The 27,143-nt window shown below is 45.6% G+C and overlaps 1 protein-coding gene across 3 annotated transcripts in view; it reads right to left on the bottom strand.

Moving 5' to 3' along the window:
• The window catches only part of FBXL20 (F-box and leucine rich repeat protein 20), an 85,976-nt gene that overhangs the window by 5,940 nt on the left and 52,893 nt on the right, over positions 1-27,143 (bottom strand). For all 3 annotated transcript variants that reach the window (XM_075911392.1, XM_075911393.1, XM_006126214.4), the window contains 10 exons: positions 22,903-22,997; positions 22,302-22,370; positions 15,664-15,759; positions 13,579-13,705; positions 11,246-11,320; positions 9,300-9,430; positions 7,796-7,856; positions 7,143-7,187; positions 4,552-4,608; positions 986-1,198 (listed from right to left, as the gene is read on the bottom strand). In XM_075911392.1, the coding sequence (XP_075767507.1) occupies positions 986-1,198; positions 4,552-4,608; positions 7,143-7,187; positions 7,796-7,856; positions 9,300-9,430; positions 11,246-11,320; positions 13,579-13,705; positions 15,664-15,759; positions 22,302-22,370; positions 22,903-22,997 (969 nt within the window). The remainder of the gene's footprint in view (positions 1-985; positions 1,199-4,551; positions 4,609-7,142; positions 7,188-7,795; positions 7,857-9,299; positions 9,431-11,245; positions 11,321-13,578; positions 13,706-15,663; positions 15,760-22,301; positions 22,371-22,902; positions 22,998-27,143) is intronic.

The following is a 27,143-nucleotide window of genomic DNA, read 5'->3' as shown; positions in this document are numbered from 1 at the left end:
CTCTCAAGTACAATTTCTTTTTTCTGCCTAACAAGGGTGGCCTGGAAACCTCTCCTACTCCAGCCGAATTCACCGAAACCACATTTCCTCACCCAACAAAACCCTTATTGGATGAGCTATGGTGCAGCAGCTATTGTACTAAATCAGGGTTTCTCAAACTGTGCTCCGCAGAGCTCCAGGGCTCCGCGAGGTTGACAAACTGGAAACATCGATAGGTACAACACATACAATCAGAGGACCGCTAGGGCTCTGTATAAATTTTTATACATGTAAAGGGCTCCGGGGCCCAAAAAGTTTGAGAACCGCTGTACTAAATAATAGTTTAAGCCCTTCTTTGGTCCAAGATGCTATAGTTTACTTATGCCAAGCTACTGATGTAAAACTGTGTCATGAAATAACAGGCAAACTGCACATTTGTACTGTGATTTGGGGACAAACTGCAGATTACCAAATTCTCTGAACGAGCCAATAGCTTACAAAAGCAAACTGTAAAGAGTAAGGTATCAAGAGATGCTCTTCTTTTCATGTATTCCCCAAGTGCAAGAGATTAGACTGCATTTACTAGCACATGAGGAAGGATCGCTATGAAGTGCTCTGTCATCTATTTCCGCAGATTATTCGATCTGAGCGGTCGATCTAACACAGGCTCAAGTTATTTCTTTGCTGAGAAGTGAGGCAAGACTCCCAGGTTTCGAGGGGGCATCCTCAAGCTTGTGGATCTGTGAAGTGAGCATTAGTGAGTGGGTGTCTCCTGGCCTCCTTTTCAGGTGCAATTACTGTTCCCGCTGAACAGATCTTACATGGAGGGAAGGGAGCGTTCCTTCCCAGCTATCCCTTTCACAGATGCTGTCATAGTAGCGCTCTCTCTCAGGCACCTTAAGGACTTGGCCTAGATTATAGTGAGTCTGGATCCTCACTACCACCCGCTCCCCATCCAGCCGTTTAGTAACGGGTAAGTAAAAGCCTTAGGGCTTGTTGTTTTTACCCTGAGTCTCTTGATCCCTGCCCGCGTGATCTGTTGACAGTCATACAGTTCTATCCTCTCCAGGCTATGGCAGCTCTTCAGGTGTTCCAAGGAGGCATCTGTGATCAAAGGGCAGTTGTCCAGCTCGATCACTTCCAGACGGTCATGCGCACACGCGCCGTTCCCCAAGTGACGGATCCCATCATCGGTGATCAACTCGCAGTGGGACAAACTCTGCAGCCAAACAGAGGTGGTTAGTGGTGCCTGGAAACACAACGGTCCAGCCATCGAGCACAGCCAGCTAGGAAGCTTTCTGGAGAGGTGACGGGATGAACTGGGACAAAGCCCTAGAAGAACAAACCACACTGGAGCAAACTTGCTACATCCCAGTTCCGGGCAAGTGTGCTGTTGTCACATGACTGTGGAGAGAGTTGAGAGCCATGATGGGAGCCCGTGTGCCTCTCTCTAAGTAGCCAATACTTCCATCGGCCACAGGGGAAGTTCATAAAATGTAGATGTCATGGGGATGGAAGCCAGTCAAATTACAGAATCACAGAAATGCAGGGATGGAGGGGACCTCAAGATGTGATCAAACCCGGCCCCCTGTATTGAGGTAAGAGCAAGAAAACATTGATCATTCCCAGGTGTTTGTCTAGCCTAATCTTAAAAAGTTTCCCATGCCAGGAATTCCACAACCTCCCATGGTAACTTATTCCAGGGCTCAACTATCCATACAGTTAGACTGTTATTCCTAGTATCTAACTGAAATCACCGTTGCTGCAAATGAAGCCCATTACTTCTCGTCCTACCCTTCAGTTGCCATGGAAAACAACTGATCACCGTCCTCTTTACAACGATCCTTAACACATCTGAAAACTGTTCTCAGGAACCCCCTGCATGTCGTCTCTTCTCAAGACTAAAGATGCCCAGTTTGCTATTAGCCTTTCCTTGCAGGCCAGCCATTTTTTCTAAATTTCTGATCATTCTGCTGTTCTTCCCTGGAGTTCCCATCTGCCCACCTCTTTCTCAAAGTTTGGTGCTTAAAACTAGACACACAACTCAGACCTCACCAGGGCAGAGGCAGGGTGGAAAAAAAACCCCTGCCTTGTCTCACATACAATATTCCGCACAATGAAATCATGGGAGATAGAAACGTAGCCACGTAATGTCAAAAGAAAAGACAACAATGGTACCATTTACCTGCTCTCAAGTACTGCAGAATTCTACAGTACCCCAGTCCCAGTGGCTATACTACTGTGAGCTACTGGAACTGTTAGGCAGACAGACTTTCACACCATTTGCCGGCTGCCCTTCTATTTAGCTATTTCCTAATTTTAAAAATGTGGAACTGAGCTGTGCCGCGACCTGGGAGACCTCACCATTGCACCAGCGTGAGTATGTCAGTCCAGTCCCCGGGCACTGGCATAGCTCATGTATCATTTAGCTGGCAGAGGAGCTAGGAACAAGAGCTGGTGTACAGACCGCTGTGGAAGAGAGCGGAACGGGCGAGCATGCAAGAGACAGAAACGTTGCAGCTAAGACAATGAAGCCCTGTGCAAAGCAACACCCTAAGCTGTGGGATTTTCCTGCCCAAAGGATGTGAGGGAGCACAGCAGGCAGGCCCGAACACTTCAAACCCAGAGTGCCAGCAGTGAGGGAACTGCCATTTTAGGAACCAGGCAGGGTCAGCGCAAACTGCCTCAGTGAGCGCTCCCTTCTGCAGTGGCCTTTGCCGTCTCTCCCCTCGCAGACGGAAACATTCTGTTCAGAAGTGAGAAAATGTGATTTGAAGTGAGACTCCCACTCAATGTGAAACCCAATTCAGTGGGGACTGCTCCCGGGCCTCTCGGCTTGTCATGCTTGGATTCAACAGGTTGCAGGCCAGAAGCATCCATGCTCCAGACAAGGGAAGAGAAGCCATGTAAACGCTCTCGTTTGTGCCCGTTATTCTACACATACGACCTTGCAGGATGGCCGCCAAGGCTGTTAAACGCAAACCCACAGGACAAACTTCCCATATGAGAGTGGCAAGGCACATTTCACACCCGGCGTATGTCAGGTTCAGGGGGAAGTGCGGTTGAACTATCCATCAACACAGACAGCTTCAGGGGTGCAGTGTGTGAAGAAAGGAAGCAAGGGCAACTGCAGTCCCCCTCGGTGAGGATTTATCTGGCCCACAGCACTGCAGTATCTGACTAGGGATATTAAAAAGCGGGTAATTGGGTAACTGTGTAGCCAAATAAAATCTTAGCGGTTACATAGCTACACGCTGCGGGCTCTGTGGTATAAAGCTTATACTGCAGAACCTGCAGCGTAGCTGGCTCCCCGGGAGCAGAGCCGGCTGGTCCCTCCCTGCAGAATAAGCTTTATACTGCTGCATCTGGCTCCCCAGGAACCAGAGTGTGCCAGGAGCTAGCTTAAAAGCTGGCTGCCAAGCACGCTGGTTCCCACTTGCAGCCTCTGATACAGAGACAGCAGCGTGGGGTGGCAGCTGGCTCCCTTGGCACTGGGTGAGAGCCTGCATGTAACTGTTCACGGAAATCGATAAGCCCAGGCTTATTGGTTAACCGTTTACGTAGTTATCCTATTACATTTCTATATTCAACCTGTCTCTTCACAGCATCTGTGTGAGGCAGGGCAATGCTGGAACCCCCATTGCACAGATGGAGAATGGAGGCACAGAGGATAAGAGATTTGCTCAAAGTCACACCGAAAATCAGTGGTGAAACAGGGACTCAAATGGGGCTCTCCCAAACCTCAGACCCATCTCTGTTCTTCCTCCCAGGATGGACTGATAGCCCAACCCCTTTATGAAATATATAGATGTCTATGATCTAGGGTTGTACTGAACACAATTAAACCATGCACCAGGATAATTACTTTCCAAGTTATATAAAGTCTGAACAGATTAACGCCATCATAGATCAAACGTCTTGCTTTAAAAACACAAATAAAAATCCAAACAGCATATATATTACTATTTTTTATTAGTATTTTTGTAGGGATAACTGGCAAAACCGCTAAACTTAATCCTGGATCAAGACCTCTTGCTTTCAGGCCCCAAAGTGTGGGATCACCTAAACAGCCTTCAAAAGAGCAGACAACTGCAATGCAGTAAGGAGATGTGGAAGAATTTCTTTCTGGATGATCTAAAGTGCGATCAGAGCTGTGGAATCAGAAACGAGCAGCAAGCTCACTGAATGGAAGAGAGGCTAAAATGCCACGGGAAAAGGAAAGGTGTGTGAAGGGTTGTGGCAGGGAAGCCAAGTATGAAAGCGAATTACAACAGTGCACTGGGATATCCATAGAACCGACTACGCTGTGGTCCAACAGTTGCATTCAGAGACTGCCTACGTGCCTCTCCCCCCAGCAACTGGACTCAGGACAGCCTGTTGAATTCTGGAACTGCATTCTTGTCTCCACCGGTCATAGCGACATGGGGCTGCGCACTGCTCCATGTTCTGCAAACTAGATGCAACAATCACATGGCTGTCAAACGGCAGAGGCAATCTTTATTTGGGCAAAACCTGGAGGCTCTCATTTCAAAAAGTAAGAACATGGAAAACTGTTGCCCAAACAACACTTACCAACACCTGAAGCCGTGGACAGTGTATGGAAAGCTGGATTAATGTACTGTCTGTAATCTGGAAGAGATGCAAAGCCATTTAGAATTGAAATCTTTTTACTGCAATGGCATCCTAGCCAAAGCATGATCGCAATTTAGTATCTTAAGCATTCAATATGTTTCTTCCCCCTCCGAAACGGCAATTGCTCTCTTGAACATTGCCAGAACAGGTCTGAGACCACACTTTAGCCAAAGGTTCCTATTCATTCTTAGGTGGTGACCAACAAAAGGATTTTTAAGAAGCCTGGTCTGTGTTTTTTGTTTCGTTATGATGGGTGGGCTAAAAGGTGCTTCTTTTCCCCCCCTCTTCTCATTTAAAACATAAGGAATGTCTGGTCGTCCCAGGTTTTGCAGGAGTGAGCAGAATACTTAGATTCATTTCTCCAAAATTTGTCCATTTATCCCTTAGATTTTGGTCTCCAGCTCCTGAAACATCCTCACTTCACTACTTTTCTAGTCATTAGAGACTAGGACGGGGGGTTCCAACTCAATTTACCTTTGGGCCAAGTGCCAGTCCTCAAATCGTCCTAGCAGGCCAGCAGACACCCCCGTCAGGGCTCAGAGGGGGAGGGGTGTCTTCCGGCTTCACCTGCTGGCCTGCACATCCCCTAGCTCTGCCTGCCACCCCAGGGACACCCATTGCCACTACTGACAGCATAGCGGGGCTAGAGCAGCTTCCAGCTGCTAGCTCTGCGCTGCTGGTGGCAGGTCCCTGTGGTCTGGGGGAGGTGTGTGCAGAGCTGTCCTGTCCATAGGACGGTTTGAGGCAGCCACCCCAGACCCATGCTTTGAAGGGTCATTCCAACCATCCTATGGACTGGGCAGGCCCAACAGGGCCCTGGGGTGGCCTGGGGCTGATAGCAGGAATCAGGACCTCCGCACTCCTGCAGCGGCAGGAGCCACGGGGAATCGAAGTGACACAGCAGTTTGCTCTGCTCCACTGCCATCTCCCAGGCCAGCCCGGTCACTCTGCTCCCTTGCGGCTCCTGCCGCCGTAGTGAGTGCGTGGGGAGCCCCTACAGCCGCCTCCCGCCATGGCCTCGTCCCTCGGGGAAGGGGCCTTGAGGGAAGGGGCGGAATGGGGGAGGGACAGGGGAGAGCAAGGGCTGGGCTTGGGGAAAGGATATGGACACACTCTACCCCCCTCTGCAGGACCTAATGTGCCAGCAGCCTCATGTGGACTGGACTGTGGAACTGCTTAGACCATAGATGACCCATGGGCCACGAGTTTGACACCCCGGGTCTGGGTCAGCTGACTGGGGTTTGCAGGGCTCAAAATTGCAGTGCAGCAATTTGGGCTTGGGCTGGATTCTGGGTTCTGAACGCTGCCCCCTCATCACAGGGTTTCAGAGCCTGGGGACCAGCCCACATCCGAATGTTTCCACTGCACATTTTAGCCCTGTAAACCCAAGTCAACTGACCCAGGCACCGAGTCCCAGTGCCCCAGTTTTTATTGCAATGCAGATAAACCCGCCAAAGTGAAACAAGACATGAATTTCTAATCTAAGAAACATTAGCATTAACATTTTGTTTCCAGATCATGTTTGTACAGAGCAGCAACACCGGACACAGCTTTAAATCACTTCCTGTCTGGACTACTGTAATTTCCTTTTCTGTGGCCTTCCTAATTGTCAGCATGCTGAGTCCAGTCTATTTTCTTATTGCAGGAGGGGAGACCCTATTACCTTTATGGTCTTCCTATCCATTCTGAATTCAAAAACTGCTCTGCTCTTACAGTTTTCAGTCTCTTCAAAGGCTTCCTTATTTCGTACCCATTTAATGCAGTCTCTCACATTCTCTTTAAATCTTACCACTCTTACAACCTATGTGCTAAAGGATCGTGTTCAGTCATACATGAAGGGCATAAAACAAAGCCGCTGAAGAAGTCTGTGGCACCAAGTTATTAGGAAAGCCAGGGAACAGACTCAAAATCTGGTGTAGAATTACAGCCCACTGACTTTTGCGGAGATATCTGGTTGGAAGGCATCTCATCTTTATTTGTAGTTACTTCTCTCCAGCTTCGCATACAAGATCACAGTTGTTCAAACACTTCAGCTGCAGCAACATTTAATATCTGGAAATTACCTTTCCTGATCTCTATCAGTTTATGTACCAGAGATCTTTCCATGTATTGGCAGCAAAGATCTCACCCCTGGCGCCTGTATTTCTTACAACTGCCAGGTTTTTTCAAAGGTGCATAGATTTGAAGAACTATGCCTGGTCTTTATAGACAAACACACAGTCTTGATTTGATGGAATCCTCAGATTATTTTAACTTTTTCGATATTCTTTCACTATAATCCTCTGTTGAAAATTGGAATGGAGGTGATCAAATAAATGCAAGTAATTCACCCTGTCCAAACTTATCAGCTCCTTTTCTTGATCAAGGGTTCTGGAACAATCTGTCTTCATTTAAAAAAATGGATTTGGGATTCTGTGCTCTGAGCCTTTCAGTGTTACTATTAAAACCTAGACACATTTGTCACAGACGATGTTTCCGCACTGCGTGCCTTCCTGCATGAAACCCCCACAATCACAAAGCTGTACTCTTACCTGAACACATTCTTCCAGGTCCATTTTTTCAAGCTCATGACAGTTCTGTATAATGCAGACAGGAAATAAAAGCACAAGCAAATGAGATAAAAACACAGGCAGTACACGTACCCTCCTTTCTCAACACAGATGAAGTGCATCTGAAAAGGAAGTCTTCCATCCAAAGCTGGTCATGTTTACAGATAATTTGTTGCTCCCTGGAGGCCAATGCTACTGAAAATAAGTGTAATACTGACTATCCATCAAGCCTCCCCACTGAAACACATTTATAAAATATCTACTAACTTGTTTTCCTTTCTGTAGATAAAAGGAAAAGATAAACAGTGTTAATTCAGTGATACTGATATAAGTGCAGGCTGATCCGTCTGAGGCACAAAATTGTACAGGGATTTGCATCCAGCTAAATGTTAACAGTTTCACTAACTTTAGATGCATATTACTCATTACAGTAATTGGGTGTTGTGTGGCTAAATACAACGTTTACAATTTAAGGAGTAATGAACAATTTAGAGATCTACTCAGCCTCTCATTTCCACGCCACTTCCAAGCCAAAAAGAGATATTTTGAAAACTATGAATTCATGGGAGAGAGTTGCTCTTACTTTGTGCTCCCAAGAAACTGAGATGTGCCACAAAGAGGAATGCAGAACTTACCTTGGCCAGAGTGGTAAAGCCCACATCTGTTAGCTGCGAACACCTTGCAACTTCTAATATTCTGTGCAGAAAGAATTAAGAATGTGCTAACGATGGTGTAATCATTTTGCTTTATACAGCCTGTTTTATTAAAAGGGGTGGGGTAGGGAGAGACTAATGTCTACACTAAAGACATTACTTTCTGCGAGGACTATTTCCATGGAAAAACTTAAACAACGAATAGTGTAGCAGCACCTTAAAGACTAACAAAACATGTAGATGGTATCATGAGCTTTCGTGGGCTTTTCGTGCTGCAAGACTATTTGTGGTTTACGTTTTTCTAGGTACACACTAACTTGGCTACCCCTCTGAAGCTTTTATTTCCATGGAGTATTCCATTCCAAGGACACTGAATGGAGTTCTCCCTCTATTCCATTTGATAGTCTCACCACAATGTAATGTGTTACATGAAATAGCATTTCATAAGGCAGCACAAGTCCTGTAAGAATAAAGTACTTAATGCCATCAAATATGGATTTAAACTTTTCTGGATAGCAAATTGCTCATTCCCAGTTGAGATGACTGCCAGAAAATTCTTTGCTTCTGCTACTGCAGTTTCTTGATGCCTCCTTCACTTTCCTTATTTGTTTTATAAGGTTTTATGTTTCAATGCTATAATACTGCAAGAGAGAGCACTATTTCCATTTCCAAAAATGGAAGATCAGGACTTTCCTTAAATATAAGTGATACTTTTGTTTATGGCATTTTATGCATTTGATTTGCAGGCAGAGCTGAACCTAAACATGGGATCCGCAGTAATTTATCTTCTTTCAAAGTTCAAACTGCATATATGTGAAAACTGACAATGTATCCATAATCTTTTACTTTATTTTTGAGATTACAGAAATTCCATTACATTTGTCTAAAGTAAGAATGGAAAAGCAGGGCACACAGGTGTAACAGATGCCAGATTATACTCATTTTATTTCCTTTTCTCTTTTCCTAGCTATGCTTTCACATTTTTATTTGAGATGCTTTTCCTAATAAAATATGTATTAAAACAATTTGGTGAGATGGCACTTGAAGCCCATTCTCTGCCTGAAATAGATTTTTTTGTAAATGTTCACTATCTGTTGCTTCACCTGCTCCATAACTATCCTCAACACACACTGGTAACTAGGCATCGAGGCAGGGAATAACAGAGTTTAAATCTTACTTCCAGTTCCGAGCACAAAAAGTGGTGGACTAATTGAAATAAGCTAATACGCTGACTGAAAAATGCAGTTGTCACCAATGCTACATAAGCCCATCAGAGCAGCACACAACACTGCTGCACCAAGATATCCTGCAGGATTATGTTTTGTGGAATCTTCTCACTGAACAGTGGAAATAACTTCAGCAGTAAACAAATGAACTTCCAAATCAGACTAGGAATCCTGATCTCTAGCATAAAAAATGCCTGGAGTCCCCTCATCACCTATATCTTTACTCAATCCCCATTGTATGACTCCAGACTGAAACTCACCTAAGCCGTGGGCAGTTTTGTCCCAGGGCATTCAAGATGGCATCTGTAATGTTAGAGCAGCCTGAGGCACACAAAGATTGCAATTTATGGCATCCTCTGCATATTGTTATGAGACCATCATCTGTGATTTGCTACAAGAAAAAACAAAACATCAGGACTATTAGTAGTGATGATTGAGATCCAATGCATTGCCCAATTCTACCCTTTGAGACAAGCAAGGAGGCAAGTTACACTAACCAGCAAGACATTTGTTCCAATATTTTTATGCGATAGCTGAAGCAGCACAAAGCACCCTGAAATGGCTTATAAATAGTCTGCAGCTGATTCCCACAGACATGAAAATATTTTAGGGGCTGCTGGTGCTACAGAATCTGCTGGCTAACGCCGCAGCATGATGCCTCAGCTTTTCAGCAAGGCTGACAAAGTGACACTTGGCTGAAAGATTAATTACGGAAGTCTGATAGAGGTCACAACACCACCTCCCATAATATAAATGCTTTTTATTTTAGTCACAGTTTGGCTTTACAAACAACTTCTAAAAACCTCAATCTGCTCAAGAGAGAAGTGCTCAGACACAGGTCTGAATTCTCATCCAATTCAGTACCCGTGTAACTTCCCTGAGTTCAATAGAGCTGCACCCCCTTTGGCCAGGGACACATTTGGCTCTTGGTCTGACTCCAGGAACCATTTTGGGATGGCATCACCTGAGGCAGAATCTGTCAGAAGAGCGATGTGCTGGCTGACAGAGGCAGAAGTAACAGGGCTCTGGAGCTCAGTTTCGCCTGCCGGCGTGATGACAAGAGCAAGATATCCAGTGGGAGGAGAGAAAAGACGGGTCAAAGGAAAGGCACAGAAACAAGCTGGGCCTCATTGATTTTGTGACTTGACCAGACTTGAGTTCCTACATGGAAAGCATCAGCCTGGAGACTGGCAGTAGCCCCAACTGCTCAAATGGGGAAAAAATGTATGGTACAGGGGGTCCAGATCCCAGGTATGCAATGTCAATACTGAAAAGTTATTGTTGACACCATCCTTGTGCCAATCATGCACACTTCTCCCATCAGCATGTAAATACTATTCCAGCGGTGAGGGACCTTAGGCTCACGGGCTGGATGCGGCCCCCGGCTTGCCTGGATCCATCCCCCAAAGCTCAGCCTGCCCCGCCCCCCCAGCACTAGGGAGCCCACACAGGCATTCCAGCCTCCCACTACCCCACCACAGGGCTGGAGCACACAAAATCTACTAGCCTGCGCCCCCTAGGCTCTGGTGTGTGAGGGGAATGGGGGGGGGAGCATCTTTCTCATTCTCTGTTGGGGGCCACATCAGCGAGGCTTGTTTGTTTGCTTCTCCATAGTCTGCGGCCCCCGAGTGATTTTTCTGTGGGTTAGCAGTATAGAATGAGTCACAGATCTGCAAATCTCCAAGCCTCTTACAACTTTAGTGAAAAGGGCAGGGACAGTCTGTTAATGCTGTCCTGTCAGGATGATGTACACAAAGAACTCTGCCCAGTTCCTCTTTTGGTTCAAAAACACATTTTTGGCATTGCTGATACTTGGTTCTTTTTGTAGAGGAAAAAATGCGCTGCTTGATTCCGTTTTAAAGGCTACTGTCAAAGTCTGGATGCAAACAAACTTGCATTCTCGCCCAAAGGAAAGAATTTTTCCACCAAGTCCTGCAGATGCACTTAGGAGCCCCATGGGCAGAGCACAGAGACACAAATAGTCTTGTCAAACCAAAGCTAACACAGCTATTTTGAGGGCTTGTACAACTCCATCAAATGCCACCACAAAAAAAGTTAATTTGTTTTTAGAACTTGCCAAAGTACGATTTTCCAGTTCGCAAAGATGACGTTCCAAAGGTGGAGTAGGTCTTACATGATCCTGTTTAGAGATGCCCTTTATAGCTACATTGCATGTAAAATGGGAATCACAGGAAAGATTACTTACTAAGCAGGTTTGCAGGTTTAATGTCACTAGTTCAGGACAGTGTGCTCCAATGTATTTGAGAGCTTCATCCTCCAGCTGGAAAGAATAATTTATAGACTGAAACAATCTGTTATATGCCAAGTGGTCTCTATGTGAAAATATGAATGATCACTCTCTGAATTTTCACTGGGGCAAGGGGAGAGAGCCACTCAGTTCTCAAAATGTGTGTATTGGCAGACTATAACCACTCGCTTCTTATCTTCCACTGTCTCACAGACTGAGAAATCGATAGATTTGCAAGGTTAGTTTATTGATCGCAATCAATTATGCTCAGGTCAAAAATACACAATTAACAGAATGGAAGAAATTACTATGTTTTAATTTTGATATACTTTGTTTCTAATAAATTGATGCTTCATAGAGTTCCTCTAGGTCACTATTTCCCCTCCTCTTTATCACTTGTGAAGTGCTCTTTAAAAACTTTTTTTTTTCCCCCAGTGCAGGAGCCACAAAAGCACCCAAGTTGCTTTTGGCTTCTAAAAAAAGGCATCGTCAGTCTTCCATCCAGCAGAGCAGATGGCAAATAACTGATAACAAGGATGTACTCCCATCAATATTTCACAGGAGTCCATAAATAACCAGAAGTTCAAGCTGTTTTTTAGTGAGTTAAATTCTGAAAATAGACTTGGATTGTTAAACCTCTTACTAGTCATGTATGTCTCTCCTAGGCTATTAAAAACCACAGTAACATAAGCTTAGGAAACTATTGGCAATGGTCCCAATATTTGGGTTTGTTTTGCATGTAGTGATACATGTACTATTTCTTTGCTCAACATACTAAATGTTTATCGCTTTCTAAGTCCATGTACTATGGGACTCATCTTTGGGAAAGTAAACATTATTGAAATTTACATATCAGCAAGTAGTTAAATACTGACCTCATTTCAGAGGGGGGGAAAAAACAAACTAACACCAACCCCTCTATGAGCTACAATTGCAAGATTTGGGCAAAAGCGAACCAAGTATGTCCAAGAAGATGGCTTAATGGTTTAATCTTTGGATTTTAATCGTGTAAATTTCCTGGAACCACAGATTGGAAACACAGCAGGGACAAGTCAGCAATTCACCATCCCAAGGCAGAAAAGCTAAGCTCCACATGCCTGTTGCTCTTTCATTCCTTCCTGCCTGGTCTGCATGTGCATTCAAGATACGACAGCTCCCGGATTTTTTTTTTTTTTTAAATAAGGAGCAAGGGGATTTGTTCTCATGTTCTTAGGCAAAATTTCTTTAGACACCATTGTTCTTCAGCAAGCAGGGTGCTAGTTTTCTGCCTAAGTACCATTCTCTCGCCCCAGAATTGGGAGCTCAAACATTATATCAGGTTCAACAGTGTCATTCTGACTTAGACAGGAGCATGTCTGTCTGCACAAGACAATCAGACATTCAGTCTGACACCGGAGCTTGGTTCAGCTCTAATGCTACAACCAAGAGTACTACAGAAGCTACTGTCTTTTGGATGATGTTACACTGGGGTCCCTCTAGCTTGTTTCTGGTTAGCAAGCATGAGGACCTGTAACCTGGGTATGAACCTCTCTCACATTACAGAGAGTAAGAAAGGAGCTATGTGACTTTCAATCTAGTTTGAAGCATGGGTACTTTAATGGCTGAGCATGTAAAATAGGAAAGTTAAAGAAAGTTAACCTCAAACAACAAACTTTAATGTAACACTGTATATTCTAAAAGTGTCGGGGTTAAAGATCCATGTAGTATCTTCAGAACCTCTTACTCCTTGGTTTGGACACCATCCAAAGAACACCATGGTACATCTCTGAAAGGATGCTACTAAGTATCTAATTTGTTATGGGAAAAGCTTTGAAATAAGACAATTACAGTTCCAATTTTACATTAGCCAGCTGGAAGATTCCAGAGAGTTGATAACTTTTATCGTGTGAGGCCAGATGCAACTCAACTGGGCTTTCTACTACTGTCCGACCCTTCTAAAAAAGCCAAAATAAGTCTAAGGACATAGCCAGGATGTTTTATCCCTCGTTAATACAAATGTTAACATGAGCATGGTTTTGCTTAGTATATCCTTGAAAAAGGGGAAAAGGGGGGAAGATTCCACTATTAGATAGTTTTTATTATTCAGCGATTCATGCTGGACTCAAAGCAAGTAAAGAGCTGTAATATCACATTTAACGTCTAGTTGGTAGATCCTGAATAGTCATTTGAATATGGTAATGCTTGGAAATACGAGATCTGCAATACTTCACACTCACTGCTGTACCTAAGTTGAATACATAAGCAACTCATTGTTGTGGTTAGTTTAATGAACATATTCTCCACAGTCATACCTGTGTGCAGCCTTTCAGAAACAGGGCTTTGAGTCCTCCACAACCTCTCACCAGAGCCTGAATGCCATCCTTAGTCACTTGGTCGCACCAGGAGATATTCAGCTGTTCCAGCAGTGGGCATCCCTCACTTGGGAGGCAAAAGGAGAAGTGGGTGGAAACTTAAAAGATCCTGCTTCATGCCCGATCACAGGAAATTCCCATTTCTGGACTCCAACTGAGCACAGGAAGCAGCACTCACACCCCACACCCACACGGAACATTCCTTTATTAAACACAAAAATCTCCAGATGAGAGCAGCTCTCCAGTGGCAGGTTCCAAAACCAGTAACTCAGTCTTGTGGCACTCTGAGAAAAGAAAGCTGATCTACTGCGGCCAAAGTCCATCCCAGGGCTGAGTCCCACCTTCTTGTCCAGAGACTGGGAGCACTCACAGCGTTAGTGGAGGAGAGGCCTAGATACAGCCAGAGCAACAGAGTCGAAGGGCTTCATTTTCAAAAACACACCCTCTGATTTGTCAGGCACCAATGTGTGCTTGAAAATTTCCACCAAAGTGGAAATGCTATCAATTGTGATTGCAAATAATTGCAGGCACAAAATTGAGCCTATACAATTCGAGGCCAGGTTGAAGTCCTTCACAAAAAAATTGGGCTGAAATTGCTGAAAGCTAGCTACAAAAACAAGCCTCTCTGTTTTCTGATACCTCAATCTAGCCTCTTCACTACTTTGTTTTCCTTTAGATTCGCCTTTCTATATTTTTATCTTCTTTAGATAGATCAATTTATTAGGATTTAAAATTCACTTTACTCAAGTTTTGTTTTCATATTTTAGGCTTTACTCCCTACCATTACCGTCAGTGTTCTTTTTTGCCTCATTTCCTCTGTCCAGATATCTTGCCACCATTGCCTGTCATTCCCTTCCGTTTCCAGATTACTTGGCAATTACATTTAGTAGGGTTAAGTAGTCACCACGTCACCTAATCAGTTTAAGACAAGTAATCATGTACTTGCCTTTATTTTGCAACTGCGGGACACTTGTTAGCTATGCAGTAGGAGTTATGTCATTCACAAGTCAAACATTAACAAAAAGGTATTTACAAGGCATGTGAACTGAAAACTCTGCCAGTCACTTAAATAAAAATCAACCATCAGTTTGCAATCCAATTATTTTTACTGCGGCTAAACATCATGTGGACAAGACACCTTCCATTTCTGTCTCTTTGCAGACCAGGAGACATTACCCAGAAGAGCTCAGTATTCATACACAGTAAAGTGCTGTTATCCAGCGTTCAATTCACCAGAAAGCTCAATTCACCAGCATTTTTGATGTCACCCAATACAAATCTTCAACTGAGTAATCTAGCGACTAGTATATTGCCCAGCACATCAGGAAGTTGCGTATTCTACACGCTCCTTTATCGCAGAGGAGGCAGAAGATAAGCAAGCTGAAATCAGGAATTTAGTCATAAAGTAACTTCCAGAATGGGTCACAGGGTCACTGAGAATTCAACCCAATCTCCTATACCTTCTATATCTACTGATAATTGAGGCAGATAATCATGGCCTTGAGGCACTGTAAGATCCTAACGTGCCTTCTGAATCATCAAAGAAAGATTACAGTATGCTCAGTATTATTTTAGTATTAAGTGTATTTTTAGTGATCTGGGTGTACGCCTTGCACTGCCCATAGTGATATGTAGTGACATAAGATAACCTACGGTATAGCAAACCTTACTTGCATATACCTAAGTGCTTCAAGAAACCAACCACACTGCAGTGCCGCACTACTGCTGGATCAGAGGGTGCCTGGGCACTATTTTATACTTGATTCTTGTTATTGCAATCTAACTCTTTGAATAACTGGCATTCCATTGGTAAAGTATAACGCTCACGTTACCCAGAATATCCCCACATTCCCCCCAACAGGCCAGACAACAGAGCTTTTACTGTATTAGGGTTGGATTGCAATCATAGTAACCTACCCACTCATTTCCAACTCGGCCTGGGAAGTTCAGAGAACAGTGAACATAAAAGAGAAAGCTATTGAGAATGAAATTGGTGCACAGGGTCTCTGTGATGCCAGGTCCTACCTCAGTGCTTTTAGAGACAGGTTGGTTATGGAAGTGCAGGAAGCCAAATCAAGGTGCCTGAGTTTAGAGCAGAACTTACTAAGGCTGGTGCATGTCCTGAAAAAGAATATATAGAAAAAATATTTCAGGCAATACGGTTAGCTATCCAAGACAGACACAGATACGGTCATGGATATTAGCCCATCACACACTACGTGCACAAGTATATTCACATAAGCCCCCACTTAAAAACATACAAGGATGGAGAATACAAGATGGGGCAGGTATTGGAGGTGGGTTGGGGGTGAAGAGGACAGAGAAAATGCTCTTAGTAAGCAGCCTATAGGTGTGTGAAGATGAAAGAGCTCTTTTTCACATTTTGAATCATGCAGCCTTTTACTCAGAATCCAATGCTGAAGACCATTCTATACAGGTGCATCTACACAGCACCCTAAACTTGAAATAAGATACTCAATTTGTGCTACGCAAATCTGACTGAATTTCCAAATAACGTGTTATTTCGAGACATCCCTTATCCTTTGTGGGACAAGGGTTACCAGGATGGTGAAATAGCATGCCCATTATTTCAAAAAATATTTTGAAATAACGGGCAGCTTGTGTAGACGCAGGGTAGCTATTTCGGGATACTGCTGGTATCCTGAAATAGCCGTGCAGTGTAGACGTACCCTAGGATATTTCTAACCTATGCTATCCAAGTGGACAAAATGACTCTTTGGTCTGCATCCTCTACCTTATTTTCCCAGCTTGCTTCCCAAGATTTTTCTGACAGTACTGAGAAACACCTATAGATGAACAAAGTACCAAGCCTCACATGCCCAAGTGCGCATACTGCAAACTAGAAATAAGTAGTGTGTGCTGGCGGCAGTCTAGAGTAGATGGAGCACGTCCAAAGGGCTTGCTGTTTAGCTGTGACTTCAAAACCCCTGTACCCTAAAGGCTGAGTGTCACTTGCCTAAGGATTCATTTCTGAAGGAATAGCAACAAAATAAGGTTTTGTGTAGCGAGTGCCAACCGCAGGCCACCACGCACTGGAGAAACCAGCTGCTTCCTTTGTCATAGAATCATAGAGCTGGAAGAGATCATCAAGTCCAGCCCCCGGCCCAAGACAGGACCAATCCTAAAACCTACAAAATGATTGTTCAGAACATGGTGTAGCCTTAAACAAATGACAGCGCAGAAAGCCCACAAGTGCCTGAAAAATACCGTGAGTGATAGCCAGCAATAACCCCTTAAAAAAATCTTACAAGTAAGGCTCACCTGGAGACCAGCTGAGAAACCCAGGTTCTTGGGGACATGTTGACATTCCACATTAGGCATGTGTGCTTGTCACATGCACCAGTGCCAGAAGATTTTCCCTCAGCAGTATCCATAAGGGAGCTGCTCTACCACCCTCTGGAGTGGCACTGGATGGCGCAATGTAAGAGGTACCACCAGCTCCTGCCACCCTCGGTTCCTTTTAGCTGGAAACTCTGGCAGTGGGAAAGGAGGGCAGGTTGTGAAATAGATACGAGCAACGCATGGTGAAGAATACCAGCTACAGAACAGGTAGCTGTATTTTCTTTTCTGAGTGCTTACTGTGAACATATGGACCGAAGACCATCTCGTGGCTCTACAGATGTCTTGAAAGGACTAGAAAAGATGCCTGCACTCTAATCGAATGGATTCGGATGATCAGTGGCAGCGGTGAATCATAGAACCGGAAGGGACCTTAAGAGGTCATTAAGTCCAGTCCCCTGCCCTTACGGCAGGACCAAGCTGGCAGTGGGCCAAACCCACCATGAAATGAAGAAAGCATCCTGTACCTACATGAAAATGTGTCTCTTTCAGGTCGAAGGCAGCATACCAATCTCCTGGATCCAGTGAGGGGATCATGGAGGCCAGGGAGATTATGAGAAACTTCAGTTTCTTTAAGTAATTGTTAAGTCCAAAATAGGACACAGACTGCCATTGGCATCAAATAATACCGGGGCAGAGAGAAGGGTCTTGCCGCAAGACACTGGTTATTTTTGGCATTCCTTCATGGAGGGAAAGGCTACCCTAGCAGAGGCTGGGGAGGAGAGGACATTGAATAGGGATTCTACCTACTCCTCCATCTCCTCTGTCTGCCAGCCGATGTTGGACATGACCCGCCTTAGCATCATCCTGAGGAACAGGATGAGGAACCCCAGCAATGACTAGGAGGAGGCTGGCACCGTGGGTTCCACGGTGCCCATTGGTGGTCCAGCAAGTTGACCCCCTTTGTCCACATGGACTTGTGGGTCTTGTCTCCCTGAGGCCTCAAACATCGGAGAGGACTGAGTCGACATGGCTCCTGACACTGAGCAGGCAGGTTGGGAGGGCTGGGTGAACCTCCACGGGGTCCCAGGATACCACGGAGCCAGCCACTGGGCAAGTTTCAGTGCTGGTGATCTGGACAGCACCAAAGGTCAAGGAGGCTGCCCCACCTATACGGAGTCCTGCTCCATCATGGAGCCATATCCTGAGTGGTTGGTAGCCAGTGATAAGGATCTACTGGAGCTATGGCTCCACGTCTGGTGGTTTCTGTGCGGGTGTCTGTAGGAGGGTTGGTCTGAGCTGGACGTGTGCCTTTGTGGGACCACGGTGACCAGCTGTGCTCAGAAGACCGGTGATCCATGCCTCTTACTTCAAGACTGGTACCAGGATGAAGAAAGGGATGTAGATGTATTGAGGGCCAGTCGCTGGGGGAATCCCCCAAACACAGTGATATCCGTCTCCGGAACTGATGGGGACGGGGGCGCACAGTTCCTGTCTTCCGAATGCTTCCGGGCTCTGTAATGGTGACCTGGCAATGTGATGGGTCGGTCCTGATGTTCTACACGCTTCAGTGCCAAGTAACCAGTGAGGGCCACCTCAAATCCTGCTGACGGTGCCAAGCATCCAATGATTGAAGAGAGCTCCGCAGAAACTGCCTCCCAAGCCCCAAGATGTGCTGGCTACTAGGAAGTGAATGCTGATGGGACGTGCCCTGCAATGGACGATAGTGACACTGGTCTGAGGGAGGACGAAAAGGTCCCGGGGTGGGCTTAGTCCAAGGTCCAGGCACTGCTAGGGTCAGTTTGGGCAGGGCCGGCAGAACCTGCATTTCCTGCACAGCCTGGAGAGCTTCAGGCACTGACGACACCGGACGCTGAGGAGGCCCACTATGTCCAGGCTTCTATGCCAGGAACGGGATGGGCTGCACCGCCTGACGTGAGCCAAATGGGGAGATGAGCTGCCCTATGTGGATCTTAGCTCGCCCCCAGCCGTGTCCTTTCCCTGGTGGGGAGCAGGAGATCATCCGCTACCGGCCTTCTGGGCCAGGACCATGGACCGGTGCTAGCTTGTTGACAGCGTATGCAGGGCACTAGGCATTGATGCCGCGATGCTGGGTGCCAACTCGGACCTCTGCTCCAGGGCCAGAGTGGATGCCAGCGCCATCAGGAGCACGGCAAGTCTGATCTCGTGCGCACTCCCGGTCTTAGGCGTAAAGGACTTACAGATGAGCCCTTCACTGAGACACCTCAGACAGCTATTACGGGGATTGCAGACAGGCCTAGGACATTTATTGCGATCGCAGGGCTTAAAGCCTGGGGCATACCTGTCCCCCAGATGCGTAGCAGATGGAACTAACAAAGCTCACTGCTGCTAAGGGGTAGCTCACTGTTTTGCTAATATCTACACTAACTTTACAAGAACTCTGCTTCGTATGGCGGAAGCCTAAAGCAACACTAGTAAGAGCAGCGAGTGTTCGGTGCACCAGGACTGGGAACAAGAAGGAACTGAGATCAGGAAGTCCCAGCTAAGTTTCTTCCACTGCGCCGTGCAGGTGCTATCCTTGAGGGCACCAGAGACACTCCCCAGTGGATACCGCCGAGGGAAAACCTTCTGGCACGGGTGCATCTAAACCTAATGTGGAACAGACATGAGTGAGCATTGGAAACAGAAGGAGTTCCTAAGCATCTTTGCAGAATGTGTTAACTCCAGGGCAGGCTACATGCAATGTGACTGGTGACTAGCCTGCATCATCTCACCCCATGAATTGTTTTTAAAAACTGTTGTAACACTGATGCATAGAAATTAATCACGTCAAAAATTAATCACTGTGAAGTGAAGCTATTTTTTAATAATAGTTGCTATTTGCACCAGAAAAATACATAAAGTCTCTTTTTAATGGTTCCTTCAGCTGACAGATCCTTTTTGTCCAAGGATGCAAGTTAATTTAGTGAATTTCACCACTATTCTGAGGAAGGCTATTTTCGACTGTCTGTGACAGGCTGAACAGACCTCACACTGGGGCAGAAGGGGTTAATCCAGAGCTCTTAGTTGTGGAATCTCTACCCACCCAACACTGCCGGGCATGCGCCAACTACCATCATAGAAAAGGTGGTAGACCAGCTCGCTCTGGGCTGACTGCTGAGGAGGAAGGATGTGGATCAGCTGGGAGCCTGGACCACGGGAGCTGGAGAGTCTGATACCCAGACAGGTACTTTGACCCCTGCTGACACCAAGTGAGAGCCCAGCTGACACCAGACGAGCTCCCAGACCCTGGAGACACCCCACCAGCAAAAGGCCTGGTAGGAAGTGACCCAGAAAGGGTGTATGAATGGTAGCTCCTACCCACCTGAGTCAGTGTGTTTTGAAGGGATTTCCTGCCGACCCAGTGGTAGGCCACTCAGCCACTGGGCCACACTGCCCCAAGGTTAGGGGCTGATACCTACTGACTCTGGCCAGTGGACAGTACTGCCCTGAGACTAGGGGCTGACGTATTCAGACTCCGGTGATTGGGTTGCTGCGCATGACCTCACTGATGCAACCACAGAGGCTACTGCAATACTGCCCCACTCTCAGAAGGTGAGGGTGAACAGACCCCGCAACAAGATCACGCTTTCATTTTGAGACTGAGCTACACTTTTGGATACAGAATCTATAGGTCATCAGTGTAGCAAGAGCACACACATAACATGGTTCTGCCCTATCTCCGCCCCTCATGCACAGCTACTCTAAGAAACAGAGGGATCTTACAATTTAGTAACTGATGGTACTATAAGGAGTTACAAAGAGCATTTGAGCAGGAAGACAGTAAAGTGACAGAGAAACTACGTAAAACTTTGCACCTAGCTTGTTTTGAAATAGGTATGTATCAATCTAAAGCATAACTACCAGCTGTCCCTGGGAAAAACCTCAAAACTATGTGTAATGAATGGAAAAGCACAAGAACTCCCCCAACTCTTAGCAGTCTGTGCTCGGCAGTGTAGAAGGATGTCTTGACGTGAATCACCACCACAACTCTCTCACAATTTTACTGATGACATTTGAGGCCCTTGGATAATAACAGATTCACCAAATCATACGACACATACTCATCGCATTTATTAAAGAAAGTCAGAGTCTATGTACAGGCAGGTTGATTCTTGCCAGCTCTTTTAGGAAGGCTCCTGTACAAAGATATACACCCCCTAACAACTTCCTGGTCAGGGCTATTGTAGATAACTATATGTGGGGAACTCCCCCCCACTCCTGGAGCTATCCCTTCTCAGCAATGGCTTCAAAAAGAGACACCTCCCTTCCACCAAGACAGGTAGTCACTTCATACTCAGGTTCCTCAAAGACCCCCTTTTTTCATCACAGAAATGAGACTAAAATTGCAATGCTTCGGAGTGAAGCCATACCCCCACCCAGAATGAAAAAGGGGAAAAAAACTATAGACATTGGAATGTCACAGACAGAATCCCTCTAAGGGGAATCAGAACTGCTTGAAATATACAAGAGATGGCCTGTGAGCACAAGCACCATAAACTCAACAACTGGAGCTGTTCAATGTGCAGAGAATTTGCAGTCTCCACAAATTCTGGCCTGGAAGAACAAGGAGAACATTCTTATTTTGTTCCATTACAGAGTGAGTCTTACTGTTCTGAGGGGGACATGATAGCAGCCTTTGCTGCATCTGAAAACACAAGTCATTCATGCCTAAAAAGAATGATTTCCCCCGCTATCTTTTCCCTTTACTGCCAACAACCTGATATGAAATAACGAGTGAGCCGCTTAACAGAAGAGGTTTCCTGATGTCTTCACATTTTTATCAGACCATAACAAGTCATTCCATCTGGAAGCAGATAACTTACTCATACCACATTTAGAAAACAAATGATACTAAGATAATGAGGTGGGACAATGAGGCTATGTCTAGACTGCCGGCTTCTTGCGCAAACAGCTTTTTTCGGAAGAGATCTTCCCAAAAAACTTCTTGCAAAAGAGAGCGTCCACACTACAAAAGCGCATAGAAAAAGTGATGCACTTTTCCGAAAGAGAGCGTCCAGACTGCCTGGACACTATTTCGCATGTAAGCAGAGCTCTTTCACAAAAAGGCATTCCTTCTTGTAGAATGAGGATTACCAATACTGTAAAAACCCCTCTGTTTTTTTGATTTACTTGCGAAAGAACGCATTTGCAGTGTGGACATTCCTCAAGTTGTGTCAGAAAAACAGCCGTTTTTCTGACAAAACTCTGTAGTGTAGACATACCCCAGAAGAGAAATCTGCAACCACTATCTTCCATTAAGTTGAGACAGAGTTCATGTACATTAATAATGACCAGGGTTGACATTCCAACATTCCTCCTAATAAACACACGTTACTTACGTATCTGTGATCTTGGTGCAACCATTTAGGTTCAGTACTTCAATATTTCTGCAGTTCTGTGCAAATGTCCTTCATTGAAAAAAAGAGAAAACACAACTATGTTTTTGAAACAGATGCGTTAGCCTCAATTCTACAGAAATAAAAATAACAGGCACTGCTTATCTTGGGCAAAATGCTGATTCTTCCCGCCAGCTTTTTACATGGGTGCATTCAGATAGACTACTGAATGCTGGACTTAAAGGCAGTGCAGTGCACTAGTGAGTGAGCTGTTATGCGTATCTTGTCTTTGAAGTTCTCTCAGCCCAGGCCCAAGGGAGAGAGGTTCAAGTTTTCAGTGCTAATTCCTCCAATATTGCAATACCATGAGGTCGACTCTATACTGCTATTTTTTAAGAAGGGCTAGAGAGAAAGGCTCATTTTGGACACACAAAAATGCTATGCATATCATTCATCATTTGCTTAAGCAAATATTCTGGCTGCATATTGTTATTGGTTTCACTTGAGCACGTTCATGAGTGGATTCAACATTCTACCCTTCTGTGGATGAGGAAGAACCATTCTTTGCTTCATAGTTAAGAGCGGGCAGAAGCCATACCACTACCTTAATGCATTGTCTCCCACTCCTAGACAACCACGCAGGCTTAGCTTTCGCAAGAAACCCCCACATCTTTTAGAAATATTCTCCACTACTCGACCCTGTGAAAAGACAGAAAAAGATTTCCTCTGATCACTTTCACATTCTCTTGTTTTAAGTTAAATGTAAAACTTTGTAAATTAAGGGCACTGAGCAAACACAATTACCATCAAGGCACCAATATAAAACTGAAGGTGACTGATTCAACTTCTAAAGATGGACAAAAACAATTACCCAAAACTGAAGGAAGAAAGCTGAGACTAATCAGCAGAAAAATCCTCAACAGTCAGAGCAATTGGGCAGTGTAAAAGGCTTTTCAAGAAACGGCTGAAGCATTATTACTGAAGAAACACAACTGATCACAGAAACAACACATCCGACGAGGATGTCACATGTGATGTACAGATTTTTGTTTTGGGAGATAGAGTGGAGATTAATAGTACAGAGGAGTTCTCTTCTCACAGAGAAAGCATTTCATTTTTCCTCTCAAAGACACATAGAAAATGCAGTTTATTGTCCTATTTTACATAAGAGTACCTCCCAGGACAAGTGTGAATTTTCCACAAGGACCCTTTTGGATGATGACCGAGGAGAGGACAGAAAAATAATACAACTCTATCAGCACACATTAGTTTTAGAGTCCAGTAACATTTTATTCTCCTCTTCTACTCATTGGAGAATGGAAACATCAATCACTTTTAAGTGTTACCTACAAACAGTTTTGTATTAAGACATTTTTAATCCCTCCCTCCCAAACCAAAATACATTTGAGCATTAGAGTAGCTGCAAAGTATAGTATGATCTAAAAGGGCTACCAACCTGATGAGGCCCCTAACATTTACCTTCCTTAAAACCTACTCTCTGAAATAAAACCACTCTTGGAATGCCAACTGCAGCTAGGATGTGTTGCCAAAGGGTTGCAATGGCTAACAGGGGCAAAGGAAGATAAATCCCATGCTGCATTTCAGAAGAAGGAGGTTAAAGAATTTAAACCATGCATATGTTAGTGTAGGCCCTCTGGGGCCTCATCATGGCTATGAATAGGTTTGGGATTACCAAGGATTCAAATACATTTTAAGGAAACCTTGCAGCTGTTAGGAGTTTCTTCCCCCCAAAGCATATAGCATTTAGGACTTAGGCAGCTTGAGAATGTCCTTTTAGGTTAAGGGATGGCAGCGTTTTGCATCATTTCTTATTAAAATAAAAGTCAGTGCTAATGGACAAATATATATTTAGCACACAGGGATCAGAGAGAGAAGAGGAGCCTGTAAAGCCGTGCAAAACTGCTCAAGGAGGGAAAAGTCTAGTTTAAATTCACAACTTTACTCTCTCAGGGTACGTCTACACTACAGCGCTAGTTCGAACTAACTTAGTTCGAATTAGTTAATTCGAACTAAGCTAGTTCGAACTAACGCATCTAGAACTAAAAACTAGTTCGAACTAGCGTTTTGCTAGTTCGAACTAGTAAGTCCACATTGAGTGGACTCTGAACAGGGCTTAATGATGGCCGGAAGCAGTGCCGGCAGGGCATAAAAGGAGGACTTAGAGCATGGAGATACTGTCTCAGGCTAGCCGAGGGCTGCGCTTAAAGGGTCCCGACCCCCACCCCGGACACACAGTTCTAAGGGGTGCCCCGCTTGCAAAGAAGTTCTGGCTTGGAGTGCCCTGAGTGCCCACACTGGGCACATCACACCACTCGGCCATCAGCCCGGCTGCACTTGCCGCAGGCTGCCATCTGGGGAGAGGGAGTAATTGGGGGGCTGCAGGAGAGCTTCCACCCCCAGAAGCCCGCAGAGCCAGCCCAGTCCTCCCCATCGGGGGCTCGTACCCCATTCCTCCCTCACCTCCTTCCACTTGCCCTTCCCTAGCCCCCCTTCTTATTGATGTACAAAATAAAGATAACGTTTCTTCCAACATTGACTCTGTCTTTATTGAAAAAAACTGGGGGAGACTGGGAAAAGGAGGTGGGAGAGGGGAAGAGAAAGGCTGGGAGAGGGGAGGGCAACTAACATGATCAGGGGTTGGGAACAGGTCCCAGATGAAGAGAGGCTACAGAGACTGGGACTGTTCAGCTTAGAAAAGAGGAGACGGAGGGGGGACAGGATAGAGGTCTCTAAAAGCAGGGGTTGGGTGGAGAGGGTGCATTCAGAAAAGTTCTTCCTGAGTTCCCATAAAGAAGGACTAGAGGACACCAAAGGAAAGGACTGGGTAGCAGGCTTGAAACTAGTAAGAGAAAGTTGTTGTTCTTCACAAAGCAAATAGTTAACCTGTGGAACTCCTTGCTGCAGGAGGCTGTGAAGGCTACAACTAGAACAGAGTTGAAAGGGAAGTGAGATCAAGTGATGGAGGTTGGGTCCATGGAGTCCTATTAGCCAGAGGGTAGGAGTGGTGTCCCTGCCCAAAGTTTGTGGAAGGCTGGAGAGGGATGGCACGAGACAAATGGCTTGGTCATTGTCTTCGGTCCATCCCCTCCAGGGTCCCTAGGGTTGGCCGCTGTTGGCAGACAGGCTACTGGGCTAGATGGACCTTTGGTCTGACCCAGGACGGCCATTGTAAGCTCAGGGCTCAGTGTCGGGGGTCTCAGTGGACCCCCTTGATTTTCATGCACACCTGGTCCTGGGTGGCCAGGCTGGCAGCTCTCCTGCCCTAGCCGGCCACTTTCCTGTGCCTAGTGCGGAGATCGTGGACGAGGTCCACGATGTCCGCACTAGCCCAGGAAGGTGCCCGCCTCTTGCGGTCCAGGGCAAGCTCCCGGGAGCCGCCAGCCTGGTCCCGGCAAGAGGGGGTGGGCTGGGGGGCATCGGGTGGGTGGCTCTGTGCCGTGCCAGGTGCAGGGTCTGCTAGCTGGGTGCTGGCAGGCTTGCACCTGGCACGGGCACCGTAGCCAGCCCGTGCCCCTTTAAGGGGTCCGGGGCCGGGAGGGGGGCATAGAGTTTCCCTGGTGTTGGCCAGAGTGGCCACCAGGGAAACCTGGGGAGGGCTAGCCTCCCACTAGTTCGAACTAAAGGGCTACACAGCCCTTAGTTCGAACTAGCTAGTTCGAACTAGGCGTTAGTCCTCGTAAAATGAGGTTTACCTAGTTCGAACTAAGCGCTCCACTAGTTCGATTCAAATTCGAACTAGCGAAGCGCTAGTGTAGCAAATAGGAAAGTTAGTTCGAACTAACGTCCGTTAGTTCGAACTAACTTTCTAGTGTAGACATACCCTCCTTTTTACACAGTCTCAGGCTTACGGACATAGGGGAGGGGCAACTTCTCCTGGGGCCCAGGGCTCCTGGCTGCTGCCACTACTACCATAGGAGCAGAGGAGACCAGAAGAGGCCAGCTCCTCTGTGTCTATATGAGATGCTTAGACATGTCTGGCAGAGAGAGCACTTAACCCTTCTTTCCACAAAGGCTGTGTAACTTGCAACTTCCACCAGGACCTCAAACAAGCCCATCTCAGGCTGACGATTTTCAGTCTGTGCTGGGCTACATTGCTGCTCTCTTCACCCCATCTCCAAAAACGCTGCTTCTTTTTTAAATGAGGATGTAACACTCTGATAAGGGGTTTAAAGTTTTGTGGGGGGAAGAGTTATTTTTAAATGCAGCCAGGAAGACTATAGGGACTTCAGTTTTCAGAACAGTAAGACAACATGAGTTACAAAGTTCTCATTTCCTACATGGGCTCCATGCCTCCCTTGGAACAGATTTAGCCAGACGTACATCTTTTAGAATGAACTCAAACTGGAAATCTCTGTCATCTTCCTGGTTGATGCTTCCATTTCCAACAAAGGAAAACCAACACTACTGGCTACGAGAGAGCAGATCAATGTCTTAATGGTTTAAATCCAAGTATACTAGTCAAAAGACATACTGGATTATGTTGAGTGGGATAGAAAAATCTAGACCAATACTTACCAGCAATCTCTTTCACTAAAAGAACATATTTACTCCGGTTATTTCCACTCTCTCAGTAAACAAAAACCAGCTTCTTTAAAATAAGCATACACGTGCACACACAAACAACAGTCTTGGTACGGTTACTCTGTCCGTTTTCCAAAGCTGAATGAATTGCCAAGCCTGTAAAGGTTCCCTGAAGCTAAGAAGGCCTGCAATGAATGATTTCTATCTCCAGGGAAAGTGGAAAGGGTTATGCTGGGAGTATTAATCTATTCCACACTGTAATTACATTTTAAACAAGAAAATGGGTTTGTATGTCACTTAATT

The sequence above is a fragment of the Pelodiscus sinensis genome, chromosome 29, assembly GCF_049634645.1.
Source record: "Pelodiscus sinensis isolate JC-2024 chromosome 29, ASM4963464v1, whole genome shotgun sequence".
Classification (NCBI taxonomy): Eukaryota; Metazoa; Chordata; order Testudines; family Trionychidae; genus Pelodiscus; species Pelodiscus sinensis.
This window is presented reverse-complemented; position numbering and strand designations above follow the sequence as displayed.